Here is a 17,532-nt window from a genome sequence, read left to right as displayed (position 1 = left end):
ACATGTGTAAGATTCAGTGCGAGATAGCTCACTGTAACGGTGACCATTGCGTTATCACCAGTGCTGTTACAGAAACACACTATATTGCCAAAAGCATTGGGTCACCCCCTTCTAATGAACAGGTTCTATTTAACATGACAATGCCTCTGTGTATAAGGCAAGGTTCAAAAAGAAATGACTGATTCAGTCAGTGTGGAAGAACTTGACTGGTCTGCAGAAAGCCAGCTGAACATCTCTGCTGTGACTTTAAATGCAGATCTTGAGCCAAAAACTCTTTACCAAACACCAGTGACTTGTACATACACTATATGGACAAAAGTATTGGGACACCCCCTTCTTTAGAACAGAAAAAGGCACTTCCAAAACTGTCTACAATGATGGAAACATAATTCATGTATTTAAAAACTGTATTTCCATCTCTGTTGCAACAGTTTTGGAAGTGTCTAAAATGACTGAACCCATATGTACAAGTCATTGGTGTTTGGTGATGAGTTTTTGGCTCAAGATCTGCATTTAAAGTCACACCAGAGGTGTTCAGCTGGCTTTCTGCAGACCAGTCAAGTTCTTCCACACTGACTGAATCAGTCATTTCTTTTTGAACCTTGCCTTATACACAGAGGCATTGTCATGTTAAATAGAAAAGGGTCCTGTCCAAACTGTTGCTATGAAATAACAGATTATCACCATTAATACTTCAATGGAATAATAAATCTGACAGATAATTTCTGTTTATTAAAGCAGTAGCTGTATGTTGTAAGAGGTAGATTTGAGGTGAAACAGACATGAATCTATTCCAGATACTTTGTACTGGTTTGAACTGATTGAAAAAATGTTCACCAACAAGTACTGGGTTAAATTCAGATCAACACTGCGAGAGAGTTTAGAATGTAAAAGCAAATTAATAATCACATTGGATGACAAACAATGTTTTGCATATTTAATATGACTGACGCTTACGCAAAAAACATTTATTAAATCTTATATAGATATTCTCAATGTTACAGAGGAACCTTCTGTTTCACATATATAGCTTGTGTTGGGCACTGCTGTAAACATTTCATTCAGACAATGGAGCGGCTCCTATTGGAGGATCTCTAGAGTGATGTCACCGGCTCCTCTTCTGATTGGTTGAGCTCTTTGTGGAGCTCCAGTGCTTCTTTCGGCTCTGTGGTGGTGTCATGGAATGAGGTCTGAAGCGGGACGTCCTGGGACAGGCAGTCCATAGAGGACAGGGGCCGATCTTTCATCGAAGTGCTGGATGCTGTGGGAGTGGAGAGGGGGGGAGGGGGGTCAGAGTTCAAAGGTTAAAGAGCATTCAAGTGTGAGTTACGATCACAACTGCATCACGTACAACTCGTGAACTGACAAACATGTGAGGCATCTGTCAGACGCTCACAGAATGACTTAAAAACATCTCCTTTAAAGGGCCTTGTGAAAAAGAAGTGTACTTAATTGTACTGAATGTGCACATGTAGTGCAGATAAAATTTTATTTTATCTTAAAATGCAACTTAAAATTGTATATATACTTGTATTTGCAGATTATATCAAATAACTGAAATAAAAGGCCACTTAAAGGGTTACTCCACCCCAAAATGAAAATTTTGTCATTAATTACTCACCCTTATGTCGTTCCACACCACACGGATACATTTACTACGTTTATTTACACTTTGATTTGAACGAAAACAGCGTATCTGCGTGGTGCAGCTGACACAGAAGAGCATACGCTGTTTGCGTTCAGTTGATATTCTCCAAAATGGCACTACAGGGTGACGCGGAGGAGACGAATTGTTGAATAAAGTCGTTATTTTTGTTTTCTTTGCGTACAAAAAGTATTCTTGTAGCTTCGTAAAATTATGGTTGAATCCCTGATGTCACATGGATTATTTTACCGATCTCCTTGCTACGTTGGACGTTGATCGTGTAAGGATCCTTGCTGTCTATGGAGGGTCAGACAGGTCTCAGAATGCATCAAAAATATCTTAATTTGTGTCCCGAAGATGAACGAAGGTCTTACGGGTTTGGAACGACATGAGGGTGAGTAATTAATGACAGAATTTTCATTTTGGGGTGAAGTAACCCTTTAATGTACTTAAAGAGAGACACTTTTACGACAGCTTTTCAACTTGCTTAAGTCACAATGAGGTTGACTTCTCCTTGTTAACGGTTTGTTCAAAGCACTAATCCTAAAAACAAGAAACAGTTTAGCAACCTTAGCATTTCACACATGCTAACTTGGGAGCCACCCAGAAACACAACCTGTCTTTGTTTACCACTGAATATTTTGACTTCTCTATTAGCTCAGGCATGGATAAGATATACACACAGGTCATAACCTGGTGAGCCTCAACTTGGACATAGCCAGGGTATTTAAAGTTCAAAGGTCAAGAACAGCACCTTAGTGTTAGCAGCTCTTGAACACCGTTAGCCTTGTAACTAAAATAGGTTGCGTTGTAAACAGCCAGTGTTCATTTACAGCCAACTTTAACGGCTTTATTCTCATCTGTGTGTTTAAGGTCAGCTCCTCATAACCCACTTGAGCGGCTGTGGTGAGTCTTGGCACTCTGTGGCCGTGCGGGACTTCCACGGCCAGCGTCCACTCCACTGGACCTCTGGGACTGTGAACGGCTGACCTTGTCTTTGCTCTTCCAGTTGCCTGCAAGAGCATCAACGATTCAAATGGCAGACATGAGAACATTGACAGCAATTCATTCACTACATGGCACAAGCTGATTGGCCTCTGCTGATGCTGCAGTTAGTCAGCTGCTTGTTCAACATTTAAATAGTCTGGTTCAGAGTGCGCTGTAAGCTGGCCTTGCAGCATGCTATAGAGTTCCTCTGAAACCCTCCACCTCCCCCAGCACCACCTGTCCAAATCTGCCACAGGATTTAGGTATACATGTTTTTTAGTCTGGTTCTCATGAGAGCACCTGGTGATTTTGTTTGGTGCTCACACTGCACGTAGTGTGACCTATTAAATATAACCACTAATTAGTGCTGTCAATTGATAACTAATTAATCGCATATTTTCCTGAAACTAATCGCGATTATTCGAGATTAATCCCATCTAACATTAAAGTTTTTAAATATACTTTAATATTGCAATAATTTCACATTCAATCTTCAAATTAATGTACAGTAGAAACAACATAAAGACAGTATATTTTTAATATTTGTTTAATTTAATCTTTTTTATGACTGAAGGTAAGTCATTTGGGACAGGACCTATCACTGATACCAATACTACTGATGTATCTAGAAAATTGTTTTTTTTTTCCTAATATTTAACCATTGACTGACTATATGTAATGTTGACTATACTAACATTACTGTACAATTGAGAGCTATCAATTTGAACTTTTATTAGACTTTAAAACATAACTTCTAATTTAAGTAAACTTAAAACAATCTTCACATAAACCCATTGTAATAAATGTCATATTTACCTGTGCCCTTCAGCAAGTACGGAACATACAGAAATTAAATAAAGTTATTATCAAACACTAACTTCTAAATTAAATATAGATGAATCTTTAAAGCTCCAAAGGTTATTGAGTTCCTCTTTTCTCTTTGTTTAACAGTCATGACAGCAGTTGGGTTATTAGGTTATTTGGCTGCTATTACTTTAAGAGCTGCCGCTGCTGAACGTGACACGGATCTGACGCTCGTAGTTTCATTGGTGCTTAAATATGAAATGATACGGGCTACAGCGCACGCCTCTGTATTTCTGCGTGCAATTGAAGAGCACACTCTACGAGCACAGTATAACGGCTGACAGGACAGGAAAATTTGTTTTTACTGACATATGGCCTGACAACATCTGGAAAACTGGAAAAATTAATCACCAACGTACTAATTTTGACAGCACTAAAAATAATTTAAAATAGTAATATTAGTATTATTGCACTTAGATGATAAACAAAATAATAAAGTGTGATAACACGATCATATTTTAAATTAAAAAGTGAGTATTAAATAAAAATACAATTCTTATATAGTAGGCTTAATATATATATATACTGTATATGTATGCCTATTCATGCAGCAGCAGATATAAACTTGTCTGACAAACCTTTATTACTATTTCTTATGGGGAAAAAAAACATATAGTTCAATCATGAAACTCTAGATGGCACAGACTGAAGGTCCTTAACATGCAATCTGCTAGCAATCACATCATTCACTGCATGGCACAAGCTTGATTGCTGATTCCGCAGCCAATGAGATTGCTTGTTCAACATTTAAATAGTCTGGTTTAGAGCTCACTGTAAGGCTGGTCCTGCAGCACGCTATAGTGTTCTTCTGAGACTCTCCACCTCCCCCAGCACCACCTGTCTAGATCTGCTACGGGATTTATGAATGATTGTTCATGCAGCAGCATATCTTACATGCTTACAGCAGCATGTCTGTGTATCTACTGGCAGGAGCAAGTCCTTCAAGGCCAAATCAAGCTCAAATCAACATCAAAAACAACAATATCAGAGAGCCCTCACGATTGTGTTAAGGTCAATAATCTCTTTTATGACATGGCTTAAGTTATAAAATGTCATGTGGTCTAATTTCCCAAAAATTATATTCATGAATTACTGTAATTACTCATGATATTTGTAGAAAACAATTCTAGTAATATATATATATATATATATAGTGGGCACGGAAAGTATTCAGGCCCCCTTAAATTTGTCACTTTTTGTTATATTGCAGCCATTTGCTAAAATCATTTAAGTTAATTTTTTTCCTCATTAATGTACACACAGCACCCCATATTGACAGAAAAACACAGAATTGTTGACATTTTTGCAGATTTATTAAAAAAGAAAAACTGAAATATCACATGTTCCTAAGTATTCAGACCCTTTGCTCAGTATTTAGTAGAAGCACCCTTTTGATCTAATACAGCCATGAGTCTTTTTGGGAAAGATGCAACAAGTTTTTCACACCTGGATTTGGGGATCCTCTGCCATTCCTCCTTGCAGATCCTCTCCAGTTCTGTCAGGTTGATGGTAAACGTTGGTGGACAGCCATTTTAGGTCTCTCCAGAGATGCTCAATTGGGTTTAAGTCAGGGCTCTGGCTGGGCCATTCAAGAACAGTCACGGAGTTGTTGTGAAGCCACCTTCGTTATTTTAGCTGTGTGCTTAGGGTCATTGTCTTGTTGGAAGGTAAACCTTCGCCCAGTCTGAGGTCCTGAGCACTCTGGAGAAGGTTTTCGTCCAGGATATCCCTGTACTTGGCCGCATTCATCTTTCCCTCGATTGCAACCAGTCGTCCTGTCCCTGCAGCTGAAAAACACCCCACAGCATGATGCTGCCACCACCATGCTTCACTGTTGGGACTGTATTGGACAGGTGATGAGCAGTGCCTGGTTTTCTCCACACATACCGCTTAGAATTAAGGCCAAAGTTCTATCTTGGTCTCATCAGACCAGAGAATCTTATTTCTCACCATCTTGGAGTCCTTCAGGTGTTTTTTAGCAAACTCCATGCAGGCTTTCATGTGTCTTGCACTGAGGAGAGGATTCCGTCGGGCCACTCTGCCATAAAGCCCCGACTAGTGGAGGGCTGCAGTGATGGTTGACTTTCTACAACTTTCTCCCATCTCCCGACTGCATCTCTGGAGCTCAGCCACAGTGATCTTTGGGTTCTTCTTTACCTCTCTCACCAAGGCTCTTCTCCCCCGATAGCTCAGTTTGGCCGGACGGCCAGCTCTAGGAAGGGTTCTGGTCGTCCCAAACGTCTTCCATTTAAGGATTATGGAGGCCACTGTGCTCTTAGGAACCTTAAGTGCAGCAGAAATTTTTTTGTAACCTTGGCCAGATCTGTGCCTTGCCACAATTCTGTCTCTGAGCTCTTCAGGCAGTTCCTTTGACCTCATGATTCTCATTTGCTCTGACATGCACTGTGAGCTGTAAGGTCTTATATAGACAGGTGTGTGGCTTTCCTAATCAAGTCCAATCAGTATAATCAAACACAGCTGGACTCAAATGAAGGTGTAGAACCATCTCAAGGATGATCAGAAGAAATGGACAGCACCTGAGTTAAATATATGAGTGTCACAGCAAAGGGTCTGAATACTTAGGACCATGTGATATTTCAGTTTTTCTTTTTTAATAAATCTGCAAAAATGTCAACAATTCTGTGTTTTTCTGTCAATATGGGGTGCTGTGTGTACATTAATGAGGAAAAAAATGAACAAATGATTTTAGCAAATGGCTGCAATATAACAAAGAGTGAAAAAATTAAGGGGGTCTGAATACTTTCTGTGCCCACTGTATATATATATATATATATATATAAAAATGAAAAAAAAAAATTATATTATTATTCAAGGTGCAGGGAAAATATATTCTAGATGTATTACATTTTGCATGATGGTTACACCTCATTTTTAGTCATTAAACTTCTGATTCTGAAAAAGGTATAAAAGTTTTTTCAAAACCAGCATAAATACAAAGAGTACATTTCCAAGAACTTGTTTTAACTAGATTTGAAAAAGATTTGTCCTTTTCTTCAACCCACATTTGTTTTCCTGAAGAGAATTAAAAAACTTTTCCGTCAAAAATTACAACAAAATCAGAGAAATGTCAATGGTAAGAGACTGTGAGGACATTTTTTACGAGGCAATGGATTGCTCATTACATGACAAAAATGTAATTGAATCCGAAACAACGGTATAATGGTCTCATGGTAGGTCTGTCTGGAATGGTTTCTACATCATTGTTCCTCTGTGGAGATATTTTCTTCAAGAATGTGACTGTTGTCCTTTGTTTGGAAACAGCAACTTCTGACCTTCAACACTAGACACATTTTCTCATAAATCATCTCTTTACTGCATGGCATGGATAAGCTGCCAAATGTTTGCTCGGTCAAGCATGACATTTGTTTGTTTGACTTTCAACCGTCTTTCTTTGATTTGGTACAACGAAGGGCAAGGTCTGAGACCAATTTTCTTCCAGGTCTGCTGTCACTTCCAGATGGTTTCTCGTTGCTGCTCTGCTATTATGTAACACAGAAAATGTTCGGTTCTTTCCAGCAAGCAACATTAAACTAGGCCCCCTACCAAGTCCAATCTCAAGCCCCACTGTTCTTCCTTCAGTCCTATTTTCCTCAGTCCTGAATAAAACTGCATCACAACCAACCACTCTACATAACTCTGAATCAAAGTTTCAGTAATCTTCTCTGTCTGCTACCAGGGAGCTCTTCTTCTCCCCTGTCGTCCACTGCGAGATGAGCAAAAAGTGGGTCAAGCGTGCAGATGGATATTATGATGCTATCATGTTAACATTCATTGCGTTGCGTTGCATAACGAGTCGTGAGGGGAAGCATGATCAGGGCTGTGAGGCCCCTGTATAGACTTCAGTCTGGACATTGTCCTGAACACAACAGAAGTTCCTACCATCAATGAACAGCTTACAGCTCAAGAATCAGTCATTCATGTGCTCAACTGTTTTCATGTCAACGCTGTTCCAGATCTGGAGCGAGCAAACACAAAGTTTCTTAGGGGAACGCAGTACTTTTGTGAGAGAATGCAAAAGATTGGCAAGCAAACAAAGGTTTTTTGAGGGAACACAATATTTTTGAAAGAGAATGTAAAGGTTCTTGAGGGAATGCGATACTTTTGCAAGAGAACACACAAGTTGCAACGAAAAAGCACTGAAATACAATATGAAATACGCCTAAGGGGCTCCGTAGACGTTCATAACCAGTTCTCTCAAATTCATGATATTTCTATTTCTAGGTGCTGAAACTCAAAAATGAATAATGTTAATGAGAAATCAATGAAGGTAAATGGACACTGAGGTGGAGCTACACCATGAAGCACCATGAAAGATGTCTATGTAACTCATGTGCTTTATTCCAAGTCTTCTGAAGAATTAGCATTATACAAAAATTGAGATTTGAGAGCTACAGTGGAGAAGAATGCCTGTTTATATGATTTCAGAATGCTTAAAATATTGCACAGAAATCATATGGACTACATTTATAATTCTTAAATGGTGTTTTTATAGTTTGGTTGTCATTTTTGGAAATTGACAGGCATGGTCAATAAAAAAAAAATAGCAGTATGCAGGTTTGGAACATTATGAGGGTGAGTAAATAATGACAGAACTCTCATATTTAAATGAACTTTTAAAGCTTTCATTACAGTAAATGGAGGCTTTATAAATGTTTAGAAGTGACGGGAATGGATACTGTGTCATACAGGATATAATAATGGCTGGAATTGCTGTCTAGGAAAACAGACATTTTTCCTATTTTGTGATTTCAAAACATGCCGAATCGTGCAGACATCATTTTTGGCCAAAGCTAATATACAAAGCTTGCTCTCATTATTCCCAGCCTATAATTGAATCAATCACTATGGCAGGTGTTAGCCATACTGAATGTGTCATTTCTAACACAATAATCCCAAACACACCACATACGCAATGCAGGCGAGCAGCGAGAGTGTTCCTTAATTCCATTGAAAACCTTTGGGAAATTCATAGCTGATGAATGAATCTCAGCTTTGGGAGGAATTTAAGGAGGCTTTGCAAGAAATTAAGCATGATACATGCACAAAGCTTATTGAGTAATGTCTAGGAGGATCAAAAACAATGGTGAACCAATGAAATATTAATAACGGACTATACTATAGTCAAAGTGTGCTTTATTTCCTGCGAGTTACTTGTTTTTATAAGCATTTGCATAGTTAAACAAAACCCATATTTCATGATTAGCTGTAGCTGTGTTTTCTTCTTCCCGATATAACACACTTCTCATAATTTGATGGTTTAATAAAACTTGTAGGGTCGTTATTGTGCAAACATTCCCTCTGGCTATTACTGTGTGTGGAGTCTTGTGTGATGTGTGATATTACCTTCTCGAGGAGAGATGGTGGGAAATTTTGTCTCGGAGAGTCTCACTGCTCTGCTGCTCATTCGGCCCTTGTAGACCTGTCCATCCAAACCTAAGATGTCTACCTCTGCTGCCTGAAGAAACACAGCTCATGGTCCATACATACTCACTGTTTATGACATTTTCAAAGGATTCTGTGGCAGACCTGTGTGGGCGGTCCAGAGGACATGGGCCGACTCTCTTCTTCGCTCTGGATCAGGTGGGTGATGTGCTGAAGGCGGGTGTAGCGGCGGCTGGGGTAGGTGAGGGTGTGGCTGCCCCCACAGTTACGGGACAGGTAACTGTAATCGGCCATTTCTGGGATCCTCTCACTGCACAAAAGACAATAAAACATCACTCTTAAAGGGATAGTTCACCCAAAAAAGAAAATTCTGTCATTAATTACTCACCCTCATGTCGTTCCAAACCTGTAAGAGCTTCGTTCATCTTCAGAACATAAATTAAGATATTTTTGATGAAATCCGAGAGCTTTCTGACCCTCCATAGACAAGCAAGGGAACTACCACAATTAAGACCCACAGTAAGTAGTAAGGACATCGTTAAAATAGTCCATGTGACATCAGTGGTTCAAAGATTGACACTGGAGAGAAGAAACTGTTGAATAAATTCGGTATTTTTGTTTTCTTTGCGCACAAAAAAGTATTCTTGTAGCTTCATAACATTACATTTGAAACACTGATGTCACATGGACTATTTTAACAGCTGCGTCCCAAATGACGCACTATACACTATGTACTCATCCATATAGTGTATGAATTATACAAGGTTATTTTGTGATTCATAATCAGAGTCTGATAGCCCCGCCCCCTTCGCTACATAATTAAAGCTGCGACAGTTGAGTGCATGAAGTGCCCAAGTGCATTTTCAGTGTGAACACAGTATTTGCATTATTTATACCACAAAACATCATAGAATAGTGCATAAGTACGCGATTTGGGATGCACCTGTTGTCCTTACTGCCTTTGTGGCCCTTGAATGTTTCAGTTGCGTTGCTGTCTATGGAGGGTCAGAAAGCTCTCCGATTTCATCAATAATATCTTAATTTGGGTTCTGAAGATGAACGAAGGTCTTACGGGTTCAGAATGACATGAGGGTGAGTAATTAATGACAGAAATTTCATTTTGGGTGAACTATCCCTTTAAAACGATTCCAAAAAGGGGTTTTCTGTTTCCCCAGAGAACCTTTCAGTGATCAGTTCTTAAAAGAACCATTTTTTCTTAGTGTGAAGAACATTTATTCACTATAAAGAACCTGTAGTGCAATGGAAAGTTTCCACGGATGTTGAAGGTTCTTCATGGAACCATCAAAGCCGATAAAGAACCTTTATTCTTAAGAGTGCATGAACAGAGAGTTTTAAATTGACATTTTCTGGAGTCTGTAGATATCTGTGGCTGGTCTGTAAAACTGACGTCTAACTACGAAAGCTTTGCTCTGTGTGTCATGAGTCTAACTCACTGCTTGCTCATGGTCCGACTGCTGCTCCTCTTTGCTGGACCCAGGTTGGGCTGGTAGAGGGTCCGTGAAATTTCTGGCAGACCCTGGCTGTATGGGAGCTTTGGGGTCCTTGATTTGGGACACTGACTGGGCTCTTGATCTATCTGCCTGCATATTAAAACATGGCTATGCTCTTCCTGCACCGAGCCTCTGTCGAAACAAGCCGTCTCAAAGTTATCCTGGTTAGTACCTGGTTCCAGGCTGAGACAAATAAACTCAATGATCAACTTATTAAGACCTCATCACTAACCACCACTGGTCATGGGGACAGTATTTCACTGCTTACACTGGGATAAAAAATGGGACACCTTAATATCATTTCATTAAATAGCTAGAAAAGAAATCTCTGATAAAAAGCATACTTCATTTGATATATTCCAAGTACTCTATGTAGTAAGTATACTGCTAGCAGTATATTTGTAAGTGTACTATTTCAATTCTTCATGGGACAAAATTGACCCACTTTTTAAATTATAAAACAAATGTTTATGTGCATAAGTAGTAAATTTTGAGTACACATCTAGTTTGTATATAGTTAAACATATTTATTTTGTTTTCAACTATACTACTAGTGAACTAGCTACTTCAAGCCCACTTTTTAAGTACACTTTGAAGTATACTCTCAGTGAACTACCGATTTTTAATAGTTTAACTGTATACTGCAAGTATACTTCTTTTTTTTTTTAATCATACTTTTAGTTTAACAATTGTATTAGTTTTGTAATTTAAGTACACTACTGGGTTTCTATTTAGGTGTTAATTTTTATACTTGAAAGAAACCTTTTTATGTACTTTAAGTGCTTCAACTCCACTATCAGTGAATTTATGCCACAATTTTTAGACACTTGCTATTTAAAATAAATATTTTATGGAAATATAAATAATAAATATAAATAGGTAATAAATATTCATTCTGGTATTAATTATTTATTCTGGTAATGACTTAATATTTACTCTAAGCTATTCTACCCTAAAACTGACTTGTTACTATAAACTACAATACTATAACCTTGAAAAGAAGTATAGACCTACTAAGAGTACGCTTGAATACTTTCTGTGAATGTTCTTGCTAGAAAAAGTGTGCTTGTGTGATTTTATTCTTTAAAAGAAACACCACCTGTTTTGATGTTTTTAGTGGTTATTACACAAAGAGTTGATACATTTTTAGGTGTGTCCAAATACTTCCTGTTAGTTCCTCAAACACTGTCCTAAAATACAAAAAGTTTTTGTACGTACAGAACAACAAGGTTCATGTCAGATATACTGTGTGGTATCTGCAGAACACAGCGGAGCAAGTTTGGGTTTTGATTCCCCCTGCTGGACAAGCACAGTAAAAGCTGTGTCTCACCTCCTGCAGTGCTGGCGCACCTGCTCCAGCTCATACACAGTGTAGGGCCGGTTGGACTTGTGAGAGGGCAGTACTGGGGCAGAGGGCAGGCTCACCAAGTTCCTGTGAAAAAAACAGAGATTGTGAGAGACGTTACTATAGCGTTTACAACAACAGTGTAAGGATGTCTAATGAGAACACTGACAAGTGACACAGGCTAGTCTTAGAAAAGTGAAATTGCACTCATCTTTTTATTGTTCTTTTGTTGTTTTATAGTTTTATTGTCATCACATTGTTGTCAACTAGCCTCCTGCATTTTGACTAATCACACTACATTGACTAATATCTAAACTAAACTTTGCTTCACTGCTTATAAAAGAAAACATCTTTCAAATGAACCCAGGGTTATTAAACTAATTAAAACCATGAAAAAAATAAATAAAACTTTTGTTACTTATAAAACTAAATGTTAACTCAAATAGGGTAACTTAAACTTGTTTGTTTTAGCTAGTTGCCAAGGCAACATTTTTCATTTTTATTTAGTTTGACTAAATTCTTTTTTTTTTTTTTTAAATGACAATTTTTGCAAAATTGCAAAGAAAACAGCAAATTCAAAATATTGATAAAAACTGTAATAGTATCTCAACTGAAGCCCCACAGAAAATATTAATAAATTGAAATATACATGATAGAAGATGTATGATCTGTATGAACAATTTAATGTATTTTTTAAATACCTTTAATACATTTTGACAAAAAATGTACGATACATTTAACATTAGCTGATGTTACAAGTGTTCATTGTTAGTTCATATTAGCTCAGGTTCATTAAATTAAATTTGATTTGAATAATGTATTAGTAAATGTTGAAATTAACATTACCTAAGATTAATGCATGCTTTACAAGTATATTTCTTAGTTAACTAGTGTTAACAATTGAAACCTTACTGTAAAGTGTTATCAAAAAGTGTCCTTTATAATATTTACGTACTGTCCTGGTGTCATCATATCCACGGGACGATCACAGGAGATGCAGTGAAACCGGGCCACTAATTGTCTTTGACACAGAGTAAGAAAGACACAAAGACAGTGAGGCTTGTGACAACACAATACGCACAATAATTATGAACTGCCATGAGTGTGTTGACAGGTCTGAAGGTGCGGAAACATTTAGTGTTGCAGGCAAAATCTAGTCATTTCAATAGGAATTCACACAAATAGAAATTTTGTATATATTTTTTTTCACGCAAATAAGCTGCATTGATCAACAGAATGAAGCTTGGTGTGAAAGTGAGTTTTGTGTTTTGTGCATCAGTGGAGAATGGACCCTTTTGGTGAAATTTCACCAATTTCTCAGAAATTTCGCAAATTTGACATTGCACCAGTGGAATATGCAGGTGTGCTCATCTAGTTAACATATCAAAAGACAAAACTTATATACAATATTTAGACAGTAATTAATAATAGACAAAAATCAAATTAAACTTAAATTAGAAATAAAATTAAATACATTAAAAGGATTAGTGCTGATTGTTAGTATTATATAATATATACATATATTAAATAATTATATATAATATATTAATTAAAAAAAGTGAATCTGGTGCCTCACTTCCTGAGTCCAGCGGCGTCGTCCTGCTCAGGGATCGGAGGTGTCTGCAGATGCTTATGAATGGTCCTCCAGCGATCATCAAGCTGTTTCTTCAGAGGGTCCAGCTCAACCCGGTTCAACTACAGTACAAGACACATGCACAAAATCATAGTCATGATGGAAGTACACGGGGTTTGTGAGATTGTGACAAACAGCAAATTTAAATTATTATTTAAAAAATTTAATTAAATTAAAAATGAACGTGTATTTGGGTAAATCTCACAAAAACATGTCCAGGTCACATTTCACCCCAAATGAAAAAGACATTAAAAAAGAAATGATGCCTTTTTTAATTACATTTTATGTGAAACATGATCATCATGCTTAGCTCCAAACTTTTTATGGAAAAGATAGAACAGTGAGAAATTGAAGTTATACGAGTTCATAAAGGTTTGAAAATATTTTAAATGACTTTAAAGAAGGACTGCTTCTGTCTGTCCGTCTCTCACCTTGCAGTCCATCTCAGTGGAGATCTTCTCGATCACCTTGTTCCAGTCCTGCTCCTGACCGCTGATCTTACTCAGCAGATCCTGTAACATGTTATTGAGCTGCTCTGCCATGCTGTCGAACTGCATGCGGCTCACCTTGCTCTCCAGAGCCCGCTTGTCTGCTTTCTGAAGAGCAACGAGATGACATCCACTGACTGAGAGTGACTGTGATGGTCCAGTGGGGACGGTCACAAAGAGTTCATGAACTTGAAACAACTCACCATTTCAATCTCCATTTCCACCACTTGCTTGTCAGCTTTCTTTTCATCCAGTTCCTCCACTATCTTGAACAGACGCTGGAAAAACCACAAGCTAAGTAAATGATGTCTTATTTCACAAAACTGCCATGAGGCTCTCTTGTTTACTCACGTCGATGTGTGTTCGTTTCTTGCTGTGTTCCTCCATCAGGTGTTTGGATGTTCTGTGGAGTTTCTCACACTCGGAATGCAGCTGCAGTATGGCTCCCTCTAAGTTGTTCACCAGATCAGTGTTCTGCAGAAAAACAACATCACAGACTCATACAAGAACGTTTCAGTGATCTTTTGGAACTCAGGAGACTTCAACATCTCAGTAAGTTTCATTTAAGTACTAGCTTTGCCTCAGATGTTTCCTAAAATCTCATCTCTCTCTCTGTCATGTACCTTGTTCCTGTCCTCGTGTCCCTGGCTCATGAGGTGAGTGGTCTTGTCCTCAGGTCTGTTGTAAGACTGGGACAACTGACTGACCTCCTGTTCCAGACCCTGACCTCCTGTCTGCTGTTGACCCTGATCCTGACCTGTACTCTGAGCCTGATCCTGACCTGAGCCTTGGGCCTGTTCAACTGCTTTGCTGAAGCTTACTGCCTCCTGCTGTCCACTTTGTGAGAGTAGAGAGGACGAGGAGGACCTCATATCCTCCATCATAGCCCTGAGGCTGTTTAACTACAGGTGAACCGTAAAATATGAAAAGAATGTTCATGAAAAATAACAATACAGTGGTCAGATATAAGCCCGATAAGGGTGGGTGATATACTGTATAGATTATTGCAAGATATTAGTTTAATGCAAAAAAATTATGCAGGGAAGAAATCATGTAATCTTTTGTATTTAATATGTAACTAATTTGTGTAGCCTGTATGTTTTTTTTTTGCTTATCAAGGTTGCATTTATCTGATCAAAAATACAGCAAAAATATTAATATTGTTAAATATTATTACAACTTAAAATAACTGTTTTTTTATTTGAATATATTTTATTTTATTTCTATGATGTCAAATCTGAATTTTCAGCATCATTACTCCAGTCTTCAGTGTCACATGATTCTTCAGAAATCATTCTAATCTGCTGATTTGTTGCTCAAGAAACATTTCTTAAAATTATCAATGTTGAAATCAGGATTCTTTAATAAAAGAAGGCCATATTTTTGAAATATAAATCTTTTGTAACATTATCATGTCTTTACTGTCACTTTTGATTAATTGAATGCATCCTTGTCAAATGAAGGTATTGATTTCTTTTAAAAATAAATTTTATACTGATCCAAAACATTTGGATGATAGTGTAAAGCCTTTTTTGTAAAACATTTTAATATATGAAAATATACAAGGAGGGAACAAGCAACTAATTGAAAAAGTCAAGCAAACTAGACATGCCCATATAAAAGCACAATCAAAATAATGTTGCAGTGCAGAACACTGATATATAATATATACTATAACTAATATATATATATATATAACTAATTTATCATGAATGTTTGACATATGACCCAGACGAACTCTGTCTGTCTGACCTGATCTTGTATGTATATGTCTTCACTGTATCTCTCTTCTGCTCTGTCACGCATCTTCTCTCTTATCAGCTCCTGCACTTTCGCATCCAACTTCAGTACTGCAATCCTGCATGAGTGTGTGTGTGTGTGTGTGACATACAGTAAAAATACTTTTATTGTGCTTTCTTTTCTAATTTATTAACTGCTAATAAAAGAATAAGTCTCAGAAAACTGAGGAACAATTTGATTCTGACATAGTGTCAGTTTAAAATGATATAGATGTGTTTGTACATCTTTCTTCTGATGCTGCATTCTCATTGGTTTTATAACACAATGACCAATTTTGACCACTAAAAGCAAATTTTGCTGTTTCAAAATTGTGGGATACAAAATTGTTGTCCCATGTCTCTAATGAGTGGCTGGTAGACTTGAGATGATTAGTACCTGATGTGAGCCGTCTGCAGGTTCAGCTGCTCTATCTGTGAGGAGTGTGTGTCCTGACCGCTGACTGCACCTGCACCTGTGCTCTGTTCTGCAGAGTCTGAACTCTCACACACCTGTACTGTCCTCATGTCCATCAACACACTCTCCACGTCTGACACCTACAGGAGTTATCCAGACTGTAACATGCTGCTTATGCTCCTGCTTATGTGTGTGTGTTGGACCTACATAAAACTTCCCCGGAAGTAAACTAAATCTGATCAAAAACCTCATTTTGGGGACATCATTAAGGAAAAACGTGGTTTAAGCATGGGCTGTGTGCCATTCAGAATTGAACTGAGAACTGAATTAATTTTAATTGAGGTAAAAAACAACAATTTGGAACTGAACTTGAAGCAGCATTAGAAATGTAAAAGAAAAATTAAAGAAATGCATATGCTTTTTGTTTTAATAGTGTAAATGTAATAGAGTGCAACAGTTGTGTTCCGGTAAGGAAACGGATTTTGAACAATTAGTTTTGAAATTGTTAATTGATAGCTGAAGCCAACAGTTCACATTATTTCAAGCTATTTTTCAAAGAATCATGTTTAACAGCAAATATATATAAACAGTTGTGCTCATAAGTTTACATACCCCTCGCAGAATGTGCAAAATGTTAATAATTGAAACAAAATAAGAGGGATCATGAAAATTGCATGTTATTTTTTATTTAGTACGGTCCTAAATAAGCTATTTTACATAACATATGGTTACATATACTGCACAAGACAAAATAATAACTGAATTTATAAAAATGACCTAATTCAAAATTCACGTTACAAGTTGTTTGAACATAAATGTGTGTTGGAAGTGTGTATACACATCCATCCTATAATGATAAAAATCCACCCAGTGGTTTTTTCAAAATCCCTATTTTAAAATCCCCTTTCTCAAATCAGGCTGTTCTGAGACTCCTGTCAGAATGCCGTAGTTCTGTACAGGCCCCTCCCACAATAGTTGATTGGCAGGACCGTATTACCTTAGACCCGCCCTGAGTGAGCTGAGTGCTGTCTGCCATTGTGTCGACTCCGTTGCAGGGGAAGACAATAGGTGTGTTTTCGACTTGAAGCGGCGCTGCGCAGAATGATCAGTGTATGACATCAAAGTACCACGAGAGCGATAAGAGAGCAGACTGATCCTGATGCTTTCGAATCGCTCTCGCGGTACTTTGATGTCACACTCATCTGCTCAGTGCTGCTTCAAGTCGAACACACCTATTATGTCTCTGATTGAGGTGCTGTGTTGTTGGATGTAATAATGAATATAGCAGTCGTCAGTTACTCCCGACATCTGAGCCGCTGAAGATGCAGAGGATTAACGTTACTTTCACTTTGAAGTGAATGCGCCGATCCCGATCTGCTTAAATGCGTCTATTTTCACGCAAATCATTCATGATCCAGCTTCATCTACAGAAGAAGTGAGTATAAGGGTTTTTATGAATCTTT

At 37.8% G+C, this 17,532-nt stretch overlaps 1 protein-coding gene across 5 annotated transcripts in view; it reads right to left on the bottom strand.

Moving 5' to 3' along the window:
* Positions 1–650: 650 nt before the first annotated feature.
* Positions 651–17,532, bottom strand: part of LOC131533630 (glutamine-rich protein 2) — a 30,548-nt gene continuing 13,666 nt past the window's right edge. Inside the window, exons 7-20 of one of the 5 annotated variants that reach the window (XM_058765981.1) lie at positions 16,052–16,209; positions 15,629–15,734; positions 14,500–14,778; positions 14,228–14,350; positions 14,080–14,154; positions 13,820–13,984; positions 13,332–13,450; positions 12,711–12,776; positions 11,741–11,842; positions 10,354–10,542; positions 9,044–9,209; positions 8,861–8,972; positions 2,539–2,658; positions 651–1,261 (exon numbers count right to left, since the gene is read on the bottom strand). In XM_058765981.1, coding sequence (XP_058621964.1) covers positions 1,095–1,261; positions 2,539–2,658; positions 8,861–8,972; positions 9,044–9,209; positions 10,354–10,542; positions 11,741–11,842; positions 12,711–12,776; positions 13,332–13,450; positions 13,820–13,984; positions 14,080–14,154; positions 14,228–14,350; positions 14,500–14,778; positions 15,629–15,734; positions 16,052–16,209 — 1,947 coding nt within the window. In that variant the 3' untranslated portion in view covers positions 651–1,094. The remainder of the gene's footprint in view (positions 1,262–2,538; positions 2,659–8,860; positions 8,973–9,043; positions 9,210–10,353; positions 10,543–11,740; positions 11,843–12,710; positions 12,777–13,331; positions 13,451–13,819; positions 13,985–14,079; positions 14,155–14,227; positions 14,351–14,499; positions 14,779–15,628; positions 15,735–16,051; positions 16,210–17,532) is intronic. The other 4 variants (XM_058765990.1, XM_058766000.1, XM_058766008.1 and 1 more) reach the window with 4 other exon arrangements.

Source organism: Onychostoma macrolepis, chromosome 03 (genome assembly GCF_012432095.1).
Source record: "Onychostoma macrolepis isolate SWU-2019 chromosome 03, ASM1243209v1, whole genome shotgun sequence".
NCBI classification, from domain to species: Eukaryota; Metazoa; Chordata; class Actinopteri; order Cypriniformes; family Cyprinidae; genus Onychostoma; species Onychostoma macrolepis.
This window is presented reverse-complemented; position numbering and strand designations above follow the sequence as displayed.